The 16,972-nt window shown below is 41.6% G+C and overlaps 1 protein-coding gene across 1 annotated transcript in view; it reads right to left on the reverse strand.

Moving 5' to 3' along the window:
• The window catches only part of LOC110083117 (gastric triacylglycerol lipase), a 34,718-nt gene that overhangs the window by 14,972 nt on the left and 2,774 nt on the right, over positions 1-16,972 (reverse strand). Inside the window, exon 2 of the mRNA XM_020801293.3 lies at positions 2,657-2,769. Within this exon, the coding sequence (XP_020656952.3) occupies positions 2,657-2,758 (102 nt within the window). The 5' untranslated portion in view covers positions 2,759-2,769. The remainder of the gene's footprint in view (positions 1-2,656; positions 2,770-16,972) is intronic.

Raw genomic sequence — 16,972 nt, forward strand, 5'->3', positions numbered from 1 at the left:
CATAAGGGATTTGGTTTAGATTATACCTGAGTGGCCCAGTGGTTTTTCCTAATCTCTTCAGTCTAAGCTTGAATTTTGCTATGAGAAGCTGATGATCAGAACCGCAGTCAGCTCCAGGTCTTGTTTTTGCTGACTGTATAGAGCTTCTCCATCTTTGGCTGCAGAGAATATAATCAATCTGATTTCGATATTGCCCATCTGGTGATTTCCATGTATAGAGTCGCCTCTTGTGTTGTTGGAAAAGAGTGTTTGTGATGACCAGCTTATTCTCTTGACAAAACTCTATTAGCCTTTGTCCTGCTTCGTTCTGAACTCCAAGGCCAAACTTCCCTGTTGTTCCTTTTATCTCTTGGCTCCCTACTTTAGCATTCCAGTCCCCTAGAATGAGAAGAACATCTTTCTTTGGTGTCAGTTCTAGAAGGTGTTGTAAATCTTCATAGAATTGTTCAATTTCAGTCTCCTCAGCAATGCTGGTTGGTGCATAAACTTGGATTATTGTGATGTTGAATGGTCTGCCTTGGATTCGTATTGACATCATTCTATCATTTTTGAGATTGTATCCCATTACAGCTTTTCCCACTCTTTTGTTGACTATGAGGGCTACTCCATTCCTTCTACGGGATTCTTGCCCACAATAGTAGATATGATAATCATCTGAGCTGAATTCGCCCATTCCTGTCCATTTTAGTTCACTGATGCCCAGGATGTCGATGTTTATTCTTGCCATCTCCTGTTTGACCACCTCCAGCTTCCCAACGTTCATAGATCTTACATTCCAGGTTCCTATGCAGTATTTTTCTTTGCAGCATTGGACTTTCCTTTCATTTCCAGGCACGTCCACAGCTGAGCGTCCTTTCGGCTTTGGCCCAACCACTTCATTAGCTCTGGAGCTACTTGTACTTGTCCTCCGCTCTTCCTCAGTAGCATGTTGGACGCCTTCCGACCTGAGGGGCCCATCTTCCAGTGTCATATCTTTTAGCCTTTTGTTTCTGATCATGGGGCGTTCTTGGCAAAGATACTGGAGTGGCTTGCCATTTCCTACTCCAGGTGGATTGCGTTTAGTCGGAACTCTCCACTATGTCCTGTCCGTCTTGGGTGTCCCTGCACGGCATAGCCCATAGCTTCTCTGAGTTACTCAAGCCCCTTCGCCAGATAGTTACTCTGAACTTAAAACCATTGCACACACAAGATCCACCTTGCATCTTCTCCACTCTAAAATCTTGCCCCTTGCTTTGAGAACCAGAGAAGCATAGTGATTCTGTGAGACTCCATGAGCCATCACAACAGGTCACCCCCACCAAAAAAAAGCCCAGTTAGTAAAAAAAAAAGAAGTATTGGCCCTTTGATTTTACAGTAACCAGTCTTTCTTCTTGTGTCTTCCACTGCAATTGCCGCCCATATGACTCATGGGAGAATAATTCCAAGATGTTAATTGCTCAGGAGAGAGCTAAAAATGGTCTATGAATTCTGAGTGGAAAACTGTCCTTAAGTCATTTTTACTATCATTGCTGGGATTAGAACTTAGAGGGTGACATCCACCATTAAAGTTACAGAGTAGAAAAAGACTAAGAAATTCTTCCTTTAAGAGACAAAAAAGTTGCTTTTTAAAGGAATTCATTACAGTTATAGTTCTGGTCGAGATCCCAGAAGTAATTTGCTACCATTACAGTTATTATTTTAAAAAGGAACTGTTTAGCTTTGTGTTTGTCAAAATAATTGCAGTAGTTATTTTACTACTTCAAAAAACACCCCTGAATGCTACAGTCCACTTGCCTGTAAGAACATACCACTAAATATGGTAGACCAAAGGAACCCCAAAACACATTCAAAGCAATAGGGCACAACAATCCCCACTCAGGCAGCCAGTCACTAAGCGAAATTTTATTTATTTATTTATTTATTTATTTATTTATTTATTCATTCATTCATTCATTCATTCATTCATTCATTCATTCATTTTATACCCCGCCCATCTGGTCTTGCAACCACTCTAGGCGGCTTCCAGATACATAATTAAAAACATACAAATATAAACAAAAATTATAGAAAGTCTGGCTGAAGAGAAAGGTTTTTGTCCGCTTGCACGAGGACAGCAGAGATGGGGCCAAACTCGCCTTTCGTGAAATGAAGTTCCAAAGTCTGGGAGAAGCAATAGAGGAGGCCATCTCTTGGGCCCAAGGCATCTCTGAAGGTGGTGGTATTGAGAGAAAGGTCTCCCATGAAGATCTTAGCACAAAGGCAGGTTCATAAACGGAGGTGGGGGTCCTAGAGATAGCTTGGACCCAGGTCACTTAGGGTTTGGCTTAAAACTAGCACTCTGTTTCTATACTCTTAGGTATATCTTCAATATTTAGCAAAAATAATGAATTATCAATAACTTCTTATTTGTAATTATTTGCTCCCAACCATTGCAGCTTCAAGAACTGAAATATACAAAAAGAAGAGCTATCTCTACAGATAACTATCAAATAAAGTAATTCTCAATTTAGTAATTCTTCAGATTTTTCAGGTAAATAATAGGCCAAAAGGTAAAGAGGCAATTTCATGGGTAAGCCATGAGCCATATTAATTCTGACTTCACAACAATTTAACAAAACACTTTCGTACTGTTTTCTTATTCAATATTCAAAGGCAGTTTTACTGAGAAATCACTTACTGCATTGAGAGTGGCTTCAATATTAACTTTTCCATGCAGAATTGCTCCTTCAACTAACCCAGAGCCACAGAGGAAGCATATGAGAACTGGACCCAACCACATCTTCAGTTTGCCTACAATGATAGTTGATGTTACCACAAAAGTTGGATTTGCTCCAAATAATTTCATATATTCCAATGATATTCATATTCTCGGACAATTACTAGCAAAACTGCAGATGCTTTTCATTGAGTCATCAAACCTCAGTAATGTAAAATGCAATAAACATAGCACATTGATAAAGTACAGCAAAGATTATTTAACTTCATTGAAGAGCATAATTTTGATATAAATGTTAGTAGATTAAAAAAACATAGTAGGTTAAAAACATCAATAGCCAACCAATGCAGGAAAGCATTCACAATAGCTAATGAAAGGTTAGGGCTAGGGTTAGGGCTGTGCCTTTGGGTTCTAATTTGAATAATTCTGCAACAGCAAAAACAAATGACCTTTTTCTTAGATTTCTTAGATTTCTGATGATTACAGCACTCCAAATTCTCCTTTCATGTATGTTTCCTGTATAATATCAAATGTGTCTCTTGCAAACTCACCGCCAATGATCTACTTTCTAACAATCTTTCCTCCTCATTGCATTTTTGAGGGTGGAAAACAGTGAAATAGTATTCATGCAACTAGTCTGTGACTTGTTTTTTTAAAAGAAAATTACTAGCACAGGGTGCTTGCTTCACTGTATTAACTGAGGTCTCCCATCCTTCTTATTTGCAATTTACCTGCAATTTACTTTAAAAAGTGTTTCATGCAATTGCTAATGGTCTTGAATGGTGACAGCCAAATGTCTATGTTGGCCATCCATCTATATATAGACAGTGCGAAATTGCAAGCTATGGAATCTGCTTGGAAGATCACAATGCATGGAAGATCTATTAGGAATAAAACACATTTTAAACAAAACATTACACATGCACTTAAATTGCAGGACAGAAACTTACCAGTGGGCATCACTGATTCCAATGTAGCTAAAATATAAAATATAGAATCTGCAAGCTCAAAAGGGTAAGCAAGACAAACAAATGGCAAAATAAGAGGAAAAATAAGAATAATGAGCACTTATAGTTCTTTCACGATAGCACTATGTAGTCATCTGCTCTACTTGTTTAGCAGACACTTGTAATATATATATTACAAGTATGTATATAAAGCCATGTAAGGCTTTCAGCCAGGAAATGAAATGAAAAGAATGCAAGAAAAAGGAAATAAAATGAAAAGAATGCAAGAAAATATTAAATGGCAATGCCAGTGTGTTCCACTTTTGGCCCATAAAAATAACATGCCGAATGAGAGATTTACAATCTTGTACAGCAAATATCAGTTTGAGCACGTTCTGTTTTCCTCATTCTATTTTCTTCACTCATAAATACTGATGAAGTTCTGAAAGAATACTGCATTTTGTGAAACTGTATATTTGTCATATGTCGAAGGCCAAGTTAATCTTGATGAAAAGTTGCTCCTTTGTCAACACAGCTGTGCGTCTTTTTAAGAATTCTTTAAGGAACTGCTATCCAAGTGTTGCCTAACCACTGATAATGTATCTCTGTCCCATTCCTAGCATAATGAGAATATGCACGTGAAACAAAATATTATAAAAGTCAGTGAGTTTCTCTCTCCCTGAATGTGTCATTTAAATAAAGGAATGGTTTGTACAAAAAGTATGATGAAAATGTATTCTTGAAGGCTTTCACAGCCAGGATCCGATGGTTGTTGTGGGTTTTCCAGACTCTTTGGCTGTGTTCTTAAGTTTTTTCTTCCTAATGTTTTGCCAGTCTCTGTGGCCAGCATCATCAGAGGACAGGAGTCAGAACTCTGTCTGTGCTCTGTTGAAGTTTGTTGGACAGTGAGTATTTATAGCTGTGGGAACAGTTTTCGTCCTTTTCAAGAGATTGGGTGATTATGGTGATCAGCATGTTTTTGTTGCCAGTGTATTGTTGTGATAAGGGGGGAGAGATGCTCTGTTACTGATGGGTATTTTAGCTGGTCTTTTGTGTGCAGTGATCCCTCTTCAGTTTGGAAAAACAGCCACCCACAAATAAAGTATTGCTGCCATACATCAAAGGAGTCACGGACCGCATGGGGAAACTTTTGAAAAAACACAACCTACAATCAGTATTCAGACCCACCACAAAAATACAACAAATGTTACGGTCAGCAAAGGACAAAAGGGACCCCCTCACCACTGCAGAAGTATACCAGATACCTTGCAGTTGTGGACAGGTATATATTGGAACCACAAAATGCAGCGTTCACACCAGAATCAAAGAACATGAGAGACACTGCAGACTAAAAATCAGCAGTAGCTGAACATGCCCTAAAACAAGCTGGACATGAAATTCTATTTCAAAATACTGAAGTACTGGACAACATCAGCAATCATTATGTTAGACAGCACAGGGAAGCCACTGAAATCCACAGACACCAGCAGAGCTTCAACAAAAGAGAAGAAAGTTTAAAACTCAACAAAGCCTGGCTCCTAGCACTGAAAAATACAGCCTTCAAAAGGTCAATGAACTCTACCTAGCCACAAGGAGCAGTGATCACCGCACAGAAAGATCAGCTAATGATACCCATCAATCACAGTGACAGATAATCTCTCCCCCTTATCACAACAATACACCCACAACATACTCACCCAATCTCCTGAAAAGGACAAAAACTGTTACCACAGCTATAAATACTCACTATCCAACAAAATGCAACAGACAGGGCTCTGACTCCTGTCCTCTGAAGATGCTGGCCACAGAGACTGGCAAAACATTAGGAAGAAAAACCTTAACAGAGCCAAACAGCCTGGAAAACCCACAACAACCATTGTATGCTGAAGACATCTACTAGCCTTTCCAAACCATATCTCTGTAGGGTTCAGGACACATAAAACCCTTCAAAACGTTCTCCTCTTTTTTCTCTTGAGAATAACTAGTTGAATGATTTGAGTCCACAACAGTCAAATGACTAGCATTGTCAGATATCTGCCCTGTTAGCAGTCCTATGTACAAGGTTGGATTCTGCTACCAAGAGGACCATTAAAGCTCACAGATGAATTCCACCTTGGGCAAAGAGTGCCCTTGGCTCGTTATCCGCCATGTATAGCTTTGCGAGGTCACCCAGAGGGGTCAGGGAACATGTTTGGTTGGGGGTCCCCCAGACACAAACGCCCAGCAGCTTTGAAGCGTTGTTACCAAATTGGTAACAGCACTGTGAAACAGGGCTGTGTGGTGGTCCTTCTACACCTGGGCTTTCCCCTTTACCCCTTATTTGCTGCTGGACCACTCTATTTCTAGGATCCTAATGAACTATTTGTCATGTGGTGTAGATCCTTCTCAAAAGGGGGCTATCATTGCTCAGAACCACGATTCCTCAATGGTTGTGCTACAGTTTACACAATCTCAGTTCCAAATGCTAGATTCTTAAGCAGTGGTCATGCACTACTCCACGCAGCAGTACTATCACAGGTCTAAGTTTAACCAAGTCTCTTTTCTGTAGCAATTTCTATATTTTGGAAATTCTAGCTCACTGCTAGCAGTACAGTCATGCCCCGCTGGACGATTACCCTGTTTAACGATGAATCCACTTAACAGCGAAGTTTTTGCAATCGCAAAAGCAATCGTAAAATGATGTTTTAATAGGGAAAAATCCGTTTTATGATGATTGGTCCCTGTTTCAGGAACTGATTTTTTGCTTCACGACGATCAGCAAACAGCTGATCGTCAGGTTTCAAAATGGCTGCCGGCTGTCAAAATCCCCCCCAGCTGTTTTCTAGGATGGATTCCCCGCTTTACAGGCACCGAAAATGGCCGCTGTATGGAGGATCTTCGCTGGACGAGCAGGTATTCAGCGCATTGGAATGCATTGAACTGTTTTCAATGCGTTTCAGTGGGGTTTTTTGTTTCGTTTGACAACGTTTTCACTCTACAGCGATTTCACTGGAACGAATTAACGTCGTCAAAAGAGGCACCACTGTACCTTAAAATCACAGCCCCTGAGCTCAGCTTGGCAGCCCACACAAGTGAACATAGCGCTTACCTAAGCTTGGCACATCCTCTCAGATCACCCACTCCTAAGACCACCTCAGGCAAAACTGGGCACAGTGGTGTATTTTTTTACCATTGCTCTAAGTAATTATTTAAAAATTCTAGTTTTGCCAAGAGAAACCAGCAGGTGACACTGCTGAGCAAACTCTTCTAATCAAGCCGAATAGCTGCCACAATACTGAATCGGAATACAGTATGTGCAAAGAATCCACTCTGCAAGACTTTTGTGTAGTTTTTTTCCATCCACCCTTTAGAGACTACTGCTGGGCTGCACACAATTTATGCTCTTGAATCCGCACATTTATGGATACTTGTGAGCACATTCAGAAAACAAAATTGTGCACATTTAGAAAATGCAGAAAACACTACATAAACGTGCTGTAGTCAATCCATGGGCAGGGGATGTTTACCAATGATGGGTGCAGGTTTCTTTTTTTTATGCCTATATTTAAAAAGAAAACACATCCAAAGAACTGGATACAGTCCTGACATGGGAGCTGGCAAAGGGGGAAGTCTGGGAATGTAAACTATAGAAAAGCACACACTCCTGACCTCATTTCGCCTAACATGTGATGAGCAAAGCTTTCTAAAATGAAAGAGCAAAGGAAAGAAGTGTTGGAATCACCCATGAACAGAAAATAGGTTTTAGCATTAAACTTTGGGGAGGAGGTACAGATACAGAAATAAAATAACAATGAATGTTGTTCCCCCTCCAAAAAAATTATGACTAACAATATCCACATACGTAGTACTTTCACAGGTGCCTTGAAAGTGTAGGTGGCCCTTGATAGGAGCATGGGAATCCTGAAATCAGGGGTGGAATTCATCGAGGCACCTCCCCTGCTTAGAGTATGAGCCCACTCTGCTGGGACGGTAGTTTCACTTCACAAATTCAAGGCTTCTCTAGTTTTTAACTTGCTCTCACACATGCAGGAATTCAGACTAAAGGAGAGAAAGTCACTCATGTGTCAGACACCTTTTTTGAAACAAAACAAAACAACCTAACTTCTAGTCAAGATTTTCAGAAGACCCTTAAGAATTCTAATCAGTATCCTATACAGCAAACAGAGGAAAATCCAGAAGGCATCTTGCAGATCATGAACCATGTGTACCGCCTTCCTCACTGGACCTGCACAAATACTCTCCAGCACAAGAAAAAAATCTATTGAAATGCAACTTACTTACCTGAAGAAAAAAATAAGCAAACCAGATGGTCTAATCCAGTGGGTCTTAACCTAGGCAATATCGCCACCCAGGGGGCGATTTCATTTTTCAGGGGGGCGATGGAACAAAAAAGAGGCAACGTTGTTGCACACACCCCTGGTGTCCCCTGTTTTTTTCCCACTCACAGGTTCACCTTCGGAAACAACTTGTTCCTTTCACCTTTTTTCGCTGCCACCAGAGGGTATTACCCTCACTGTACCAATTATGAATCTCAGACTATTGCTGCCAAATGTAACAAGGTTTATTTATGGTTTGGTAGGTAAATCACATAAGCAAAATCATAGATGTTCTTTTATTATTCATTTAATAAATGTGGATTTGATTACATGTAAGCTTGCTAGTATTCATTCATTTAATCAAGGTCTCAATATATTCTGACTGTCTATGTATTTCTTATTCCATTTAACTCTTTTATATTCTCTAACACACCAGCTTTCCAATATCTTGTCTAAACACTTCAAAATCTTCTCCCTAACTCTCTCCCAATCTTCTCCCTATCTGATTCTGTCTCACCCAGCTCTGTTGACTCCGCCTCTCCTGTCCTGTCATAGGCTCCTGAACTAGAGCTCTAAAATGACTGACAGGAGTGACATGTGGGCTGTCCGCCACAGCAGGGGCGAAGGAACAGAAGGGGTGTGTGGCGTTCACCTTTGTAGCACCTGCTTTTTTCCCCTCACAAAGGCTCATGTTGTGTTTTCCTCTTGCTGCCACCAGTGGATTACCTCAATCCACAATATAAATGACGTTTGTCTCCAACTCCCCTTAACTGACCCTTAACAAGACTTTGGGAGTCTTGTTAAGGGTCAGTTAACTCTGACTCCAACTCCCCTTAACTGACCCAAGCTCCCTCTTTTAACATCTCTTTCAGCTCTGCCTCTCCACCATATTAGCATAGTATATGAATAATACATTACTTATTTTGCATAACAAGGGTGAATGCTACGGGGGGCGATATGGGGGTGATGGAGTGAGTCAAACCTGAGAAGGCGGCTACAGCCGTGGTGCTGGCAGCGGATCCAGCAGGCAGATCCAGAGCAGCTGGTGCTGGCAACGGATCTGGTGCTGCCACCACGCCGCTGGGAGGGGAGCGATGATAACTTCCTCAATGGTTCAAGGGGGCGATTCTTTCAAAAAGGTTAAAAACCACTTGTCTAATCTATTACAGAGTCACTTGGCCCTCAAACAGGACCAAAGCAAAGCTCTTCATCAGTTGTCACTACAAATTAGTCAATATTTTCTTCCCCCATTATGTCACCTGTAGTCTACCATGTAAGTCATTTTACAGCAATTTTTTCCTTCCCCAAAGATCTTTCAACATGGCCTTTTCATTCAAACATTTAGCCATGTTCTCAGAACTTCTATTCCATGTTGGGCTTGCTGTCTTCCATTTTGATCTGTTGTCTTCCATTTTCTTTGACTATGCAAATCTCCTTCGCTAGCATGAAGATTTTTCCAAGGATAGTCAAGCTGCCTTAATGAAGTTTTTGGACAGGGATTATGAGCTAAGGAGCAACCATGGAGACCACACCTGCGAATGAACTTAATTATGTTTTCCCTTATATTTTGGTATTAGGCATACTTCGGCTTATTATGGTGGGAGTGCTTATCCAGTGGCAAGTAGTAGTGCTGGCCCTGCCGTGATAAAGGAGAATTTCAGATGTCAGTTCTGCTTATTACGCCAACTCATGCCGGTGAAGTATTGCCCAGCTACGAGCTATAGATGTTAAATAGCAAAAAAACTGCTTGATTTGCTCAATGGTCATTCGGACCTGTGGTGACCAGCAAACCACACTGTCATCCCATCTTACTGGGTACAACTGGGCATTGTAAGCTACTCAATAGACATTCTCCTTAGAATCAACCATGGAGGTGACTTATTATTTCCTCAGAATCTTCCAAACTGCTAAGCTCATGGCCAGGGGCTCCATCCCTTCCTTGTTTAAGATGTGTATAACATATCACTAAAAAGGAGTGTAGCATATAGTAGGAGTGTGAGCTTAAATTTTACAGTGGTGCCTCGATTAGCGAGCGCTTAGATTAGCGATGAACTCGATTAGCGACAACTTTTTCGGAGCATTTTGGCGCTTTGATTAGCGATGATCCCTATAGGCGATTTTCAACTAGCGATGGTTGGGACCATGTTTCGAATAGCAATTAAATTTTGGGTCCCCTGTTTCGATTAGCAATGGTTTAAACAGCCTCATGTTCGCTGTTTTTTAAATGTTTTTCTGTTATTTATAAAGTTAAAGTTTACTGTTTGAAATGTTTGAAATCATAAAGTGCACTTAATAAACCCTTTGTTCACCAAATTTGACTTTGTTCTGACTCTTTTTAAATTTATTGTTGTTGTTTTTCCCCCCATTGAGATGCCTTGAATAGGTTTCAATGCATTTCAATTGGGGAACCGTGTTTCGATTAGCGATGTTTCCTATGGAGATTTTCACTTACAGATGGCAATTCGTTCCCATTGGAACGGATTATCCATTTTTCAATGCATTTCAATGGGAAACCGCATTTCGATTAGCGATGAAATCAACTAGCGATTTTTTTTTTGCGGAACACATTAACATCGCTAATCGAGGCACCACTGTATTTATTTATCCACCTATTTATTTAATTTCTTGTATATACGCTCTGCAAGATAGTTTAAAATAAAATGTCAGGAAGTATCTTCCTCTCGATTCAGCAACACACAACAGTGCGTAAGATAAAAAGAATGGGAACATCTTGGTTCCCATTCATTCCAGAGGGTGGACAGACTGGTTAAACCATTCTTGACCTTGAGTTTATCTCATGTGTGTCTCCCGCACCAAGGTCTTACCCAATTACGCAGCAAACCATGATTGCTGCAACAATTATTGTTCACTTCTGTCACTGGAAAATGACTCCTTGGTTATTAATGTCTCTACTTTTTCTAAACATGAAAGAGAAAAAAAAAGTTACTCATAAATCATAATATTTGTTTATTGGCAGTGAATCACTCATCATCCTCTAAAATGCATTTTAACATTGCTTGCTTAAATCTTTTTAAGCTTTTGCAAACGTGTTCATATAGTTCTGCTTTTGTCTGTGATCTTCTGCAATAGCTTACTCTTTTAGAAGTTTCTTTCTAGAGAGCACGGACATGGCAATTTTAGGAGTTCCTTTCTAGAGAGTACAAACCTGTCAGTCTCCCAAAATAGATGGAATATCTTCAGGGGGTTGGGAACCACACAAACCCATCCTTAGAAGTAGAGATGAAGACTAGCTTGGCTATGTTGATGTCAGAGCTCAATCATTTTGTTCCTTGTTTGTTTTCCCTACCCAAGGAAAACATGGGAACAGTGAGCTAAATATTACTCCTTTTACCTTCCTTGCATGGGAAAAGCAGAGGGGGAAGAAAAATAGTACCTGACCAAGACATGTCTGGAGAAGATCCTGATGGTACTTCTGCTGGGCCCCCAAAGATGTCCAGAGGTTTGAGCTTGTTCCTGATATCGCAGTGGAGCTGTGCCTACTAATGTTAATGGATCCAGCAGGGCTTGTAAGGCAGAATCCAGCACCTAGTCCCCCCAAAGGTTTCTCAATCTTTGCTCTATTTGGTCATTCTGAAGCAGGGGTGGACAGAGTGGAGTATTCAGATGTGTGTGTTTTTTAGTCTTCAGCAGCACATCTGAACCATCAACAGGAAAACTCCATACTGTATATGATTTGCTGAAAGTCATATTTGTACATTAGAATAAGGAACCTGATAAATGCCTTTTAGACAAAGATTGAGTTTCTCAAAAACTCTAGGCATATGACTCTGCTCTAAAACAAAGTGCCCATTCCCTGTTATAGTGGATACATTTTCTCTGTTTTGCAATCACACCACAAAATTTAACAGCATTAATGAAGAGAACGAGGACTGCAGGATGTGTAAAATAAAGGTTTCTATTTGTGTCTAAGGAAGTGGGCTTGTCCATGAAAACTCACATAAAAATATAGGAGTTAATCTTTAAAGTTGTTGTTGTTTAGTCGTTAAGTCGTGTCTGACTCTACATGACACCATGGACCGGAGCATGCCAGGCCCTCCTGTCTTTCACTGCCTCCGGGAGTTGGGTCAAATTCATGTTGGTAGCTTCAATGACACTGTCCAACCATCTGATCCTCTGCCGTCCACTTCTCCTCTTGCCTTCACACTTTCCCAATATCAGGGTGTTTTCCAGGGAACCTTCTCTTCTCATGAGATGGCCAAAGTATTGGAGCCTCAGCTTCAGGATCTGTCCTTCCAGTGACTCCGGGTTGATTTCCTTCAGAATGGATAGGTTTGATCACTTTGCAGTCCAGGGGACTCTCAAGTCTCCTCCAGCACCACAATTCAAAAGCATCAATTCTTTGGCGGTCAGCCTTCTTTATGGTCTAGTTCTCACTTCCATACATCGCTACTGGAAAAACCATAGCTTTGACTAGGCGGACCTTTGTCAGCAAGATGAGGTCTCTGCTTTATAAGATGCTATCTAGGTTTGTCATCACTTTCCTCCCAAGAAGCAGGCATCTTTTAATTTCGTGGCTGCTGTCACCATCTGCAGTGATCATGGAGCCTCCATATTTTCCCCTTCTGTTTGCCAGGAGGTGATGGGACCAGTGGCCATGATCTTAATTTTTTTGATGTTGAGCTTCAGACAGTTTTTTGCACTCCCCTCTTTCACCCTCATTATGAGGTTCTTTTAGTTCCTCCTCACTTTCTGCCATCAGAGTGGTATCATCTGCATATCGGAGGTTATTGATATTTCTTCTGGCAATCTTAATTCTGACTTGGGATTCCTCCAGTCCGGCCTTTCACATGATGTACAGTATTCTGCATATAAGTGGTGCCTCGCAAGATGAAATTAATCTGTTCCACAGTTAATGCAGTCTAGTGAAAATTTCATCTTGCGAGGCACGATTTCCCATAGGAATGCATTGAAATTTAATTAATGTGTTCATATGGAGGAAAAATGTCCAAAAAAAAAAATCACTTACCTGTAGACTGTAGACTGAGCCCGGCTCCTCACACTGCCTTGGTAGCCTCAGAACAGCAGGAAAAAGAGCACCAAACAGCTCAGAGCCGTCACCCAGCAGAGAACCGGCAGCCATTTTGTGCTCTTCTCCGCTCCAGCCTTCCCCTCCCCGCCTCACAGCTGATCGGTGCTGGGTCTTAGAAGCTTTTCCAGGCTTGCCCAGCAGGTAAACAGACAGTGGGAGTGCACTGGGGAAGCCTCTGAAAGTGGCGCTTTGCCGGGGGTGGGTGGGTGGTGGCAGGGGCAGTCCCTCCCCCCCCCGTGGCAAACTGCCGCTTTCAGAAGCCTCCTTGGTGCTTTCCCACTGCTGAAAAAGCCCTGTGAGGCTTCTGAAAGCAGTGATTTGACATCGGGGGGTGCAGGGGGGCCTGTCCCTGTCACCCACCCACCTAGCAGCAAAGCACAGTTTCAGAGGCTTCCCCGGGTGCATTTCCACTGCCTGTTTACCTGCTGGGAAAGCCCGGAGAAGCCTCTGACACCCTGCGCCGATCAGCTGTGAGGTGGGGACTGGGCGGGAGCAGAGAAGAGCACACACACCCCACCCTCCCCCCAGCAAAGCATCACCTTCAGAAGCCTCCCGGGGCTTCGTCTTGCAAAACAGGGCCACAAAACCCTCACTGGACCCATTGTCTAGCGAGTTTTTCATCCGGCGAGGCAATCGTCTTGCGGGCACCACCGTAAACCAGGGGACAATATACAGCCTTGTCGTACTCCTTTTCCAATTTTGATCCAATCAGTTGTTCCATATCCAGTTCTAACTGTTGCTTCCTGTCCCACATATAGGTTTCTCAGGAGATGGATAAGGTGGTCAGGCACTCCCATTTCTTTAAGCACTTGCCATAGTTTGCTGTGGTCCACACAGTCAAAGGCTTTTGCATAATCAATGAAGCAGAAGTAGATGTTTTTCTGGAACTGTCTGGATTTCTCCATAATCCAGCGCATGTTGGCAATTTGGTCTCGAGTTCCTCTGCCCCTTCGAAATCCAGCTTGTACTTCTGGGAGTTCTCGGTCCACACTCTGCTGAAGCCTCCCTTGGAGGATTTTGAGCACAACCTTGTTAGCGTGTGAAATCAGTGCAATGACTGCAATTTTTCGGTAAATCTTTAAAGCACCACTATATTTTTATCTAGTATATTATTATTTTTGGTTTATTGGTGGGATGATACCTTTCCCTGATTTACAGCTTTATGAGAACTCAGAAGTTTATTTCCTTCCCCTTCAACAGTGTAAGAGTATTATGTGGCACACTATAGAACACTATTGGCTATGAAGTACTTAGAACAGGCCTTTCTCTCAGTTCCACAACCCCCACAGGTGCATTTGAACCCTGTGGCACAGTGGATAAACAGTAACACTGCACTCTGCTCATGAGCAGAGTTCGATCCCAACAGACTCAGGTAGCCAGCTGACTCAGTTTTCCATCATTCCAAGGTCTGTAAAAAGAGCTCACTGGAGGGGCAATGTTCCTTGCATAATTCTGTTGTAAACCACCCAGACAGTTGATAATAATAACAATGTGCCATCAAGTCAATTCAGACTTATGGCAACTCTTTTCAGCATTTTCCAGGTAGAGAATACACAGAAGTGGTTTACCATTCCCTTCTTCTGGGGGCGCCCTGGGACTGTGCAGCCTGCCCAAGCCCACATAGGCTGGCTCTACTCGCAAGAGACACAGTACAGAATAGAACTCCTAATTTCTGGTTCTGCAGCCAGATACCTAAACCACTGAGCTATCTAGCAAGCTACATTCTAGCACTATGGGGCAGTACGTATATAAGTTGAAACAGCAGCAACAATAATTTGATGGGGACATGGGAGAGGGCCTTCTCTGTTGCTGCTCCCAAACTCTGGAACTCTCTCTCATGAGAGGCCCCGTCTTCATTGTCCTTCCACAAGCAGGCAAAGACCATTCTCTTCTCTGAGTGACTGGCTGTCTGAGACAGATTTCTAAAAATGGGATGGTCTATGCCTTGCTGCTTTTAAAGATGTTGTTAGTATTGTTTTTACTATTCTTAATTTGCTTAATTCTTTTAAAGTGTTATAATAATTTATTGTTGTAAAATTTAAATATTGTTTCTTTTTGGTTGTTGTGGGTTTTTCGGGCTCTTTGGCTGTGTTCTGAAGATTGTTCTTCCTGATGTTTCGCCAGTGTCTGTGGCCGGCATCTTCAGAGGACAGCACACTTCAGAGGACAGCACTAAGATACCAGCCACAGAGACTGGTGAAACGTCAGGAAGAACAACCTTCGGAACATGGCCAAAGAGCCCGAAAAACCCACAACAGCCATTCAATCCTGGCCATGAAAGCCTTCGCGAATTCTTTTTATCACTATAAGCTGCCTTGGGGCCTTTTTAGGAGAAAAGTAGGATATACGTAAATATTTTAAATAAATAATAAAAATACATTGTATTTTAACAAGCAGAGGGCAGCAGAAAAATATGTTGTAGTTTTATTAATCAATCCAATTAATGATGATATATAAATATTCTGATAAAGGAAAAATGATTTGTCTGAAATGTGGTGCTGGAGGAGAGCTTTGTGGATACCACAAAGATGAACAAATGGATCCTAGAGCAAATCAAGCCTAAATTATCTCAGGAGGCAAAAATGTTGAAACTGAGGCTGTTGGGCACATCATGAGAAGAGAGGATTCTCTGGGGGGGAAAAAAAACAATTCCGGGAACAGTGGAAGGCAGGAGGAAAGGAGGAGGACCAAATACAAGATGGACTAAATCCCTAAAGGAGCTAACTTTTCCCCACTCAACTTCTGATAGTTTTTCAGAAGTTCCAAAAATCCTCCCTGTTGCTGAAGAGAATCTTTCCCCTCAGGTGCCACATTTATAGGGCATGCTCCTTCCCCTAACTTTTGAGTTTGGTCCAGTCTACCAGCTTAGGAAAAGACACTTGTCTTTTTTCCTTGATTTCAGTTCTTTATTTCTTTAAACAATAAAACACACAGGAGAAGATAAAAGCTGCTTTGAGGAGCCCATAAACAAAAGAAAGGAACAAATGGATTATCACAATAGAGGGTGGAAGGTCTAAGTTGAGTAGGCCTTGATGTCTGAGAAAGGTCCTGTTTTAACATGTACAGAGCAAAATGTCTTCACAGAGGCATCAGTGAATACCTTTTTTGTTTGGCATGAAAGATCAATGAAATGATCAATTACCAGTGTACGCTGGAGGTCAAGTGAGAGGATACAATTACCACATTTTAAGAAAAGGTGCTCTGTCAAGTGCTGAAAATCATCTGTTATAGCATCTGATTTTTTTTATCTTGCATCTTGCAGGTAGCCTACTTTATTTTGTGTTTGGTCACTGGAAGTAAACACTGATTTAATTTGCCATTCTGACCGATAAGACAGGTGTCCCTAAGGAAATCCAGAGGAGAGGGGGGGAAACACATTACTGTATCTGTAATACCCAATTTTACCCCAAGATGACCATTTTCTTACCATGTGTGGCAATTACATGTAACAATATAAGATGGATCAATATTGAGAGAGTCAGTATATTTGCTAAGCTAGCTTATTACTGACAACGATCAGTACTGAACTAGCTTAGCAGAGGAATCTTGTGAAGCCCACCCATTTTTTTTCTTTTTAATGAATGATAACTCCCATGATTCTTCTCCAGTGGCCACATTGGACGATGGTCATGGGAACCGGAGTCTGAAGACATCTGGAGGCCTGGAATGAAACGTCTTGAGACTCTCCAGCCTTGATTTCAAAGCATTTTTGGAGATTGTTGCAGAGACACAGGGGTCATGTGACAAAAGTTTAAACATGTTTAACCACAGACATAACCAAATGACCATGCTTGTTTTTATAAGCCATAATGGTTACATTAAAATATGTCTGTGACAGCTGGTGCAAAGTTATTGTTATTACACGCCATCAAGTTGCTTCCGACTTATGGAGGCCCTATGAACGAGTAATGTCCAACATGTCCTGCCTAGCTCTTGTAAACTCATGTCTGTGGCTTCCCTTAGG

The sequence above is a fragment of the Pogona vitticeps genome, chromosome 3, assembly GCF_051106095.1.
Source record: "Pogona vitticeps strain Pit_001003342236 chromosome 3, PviZW2.1, whole genome shotgun sequence".
Taxonomy (NCBI): Eukaryota; Metazoa; Chordata; class Lepidosauria; order Squamata; family Agamidae; genus Pogona; species Pogona vitticeps.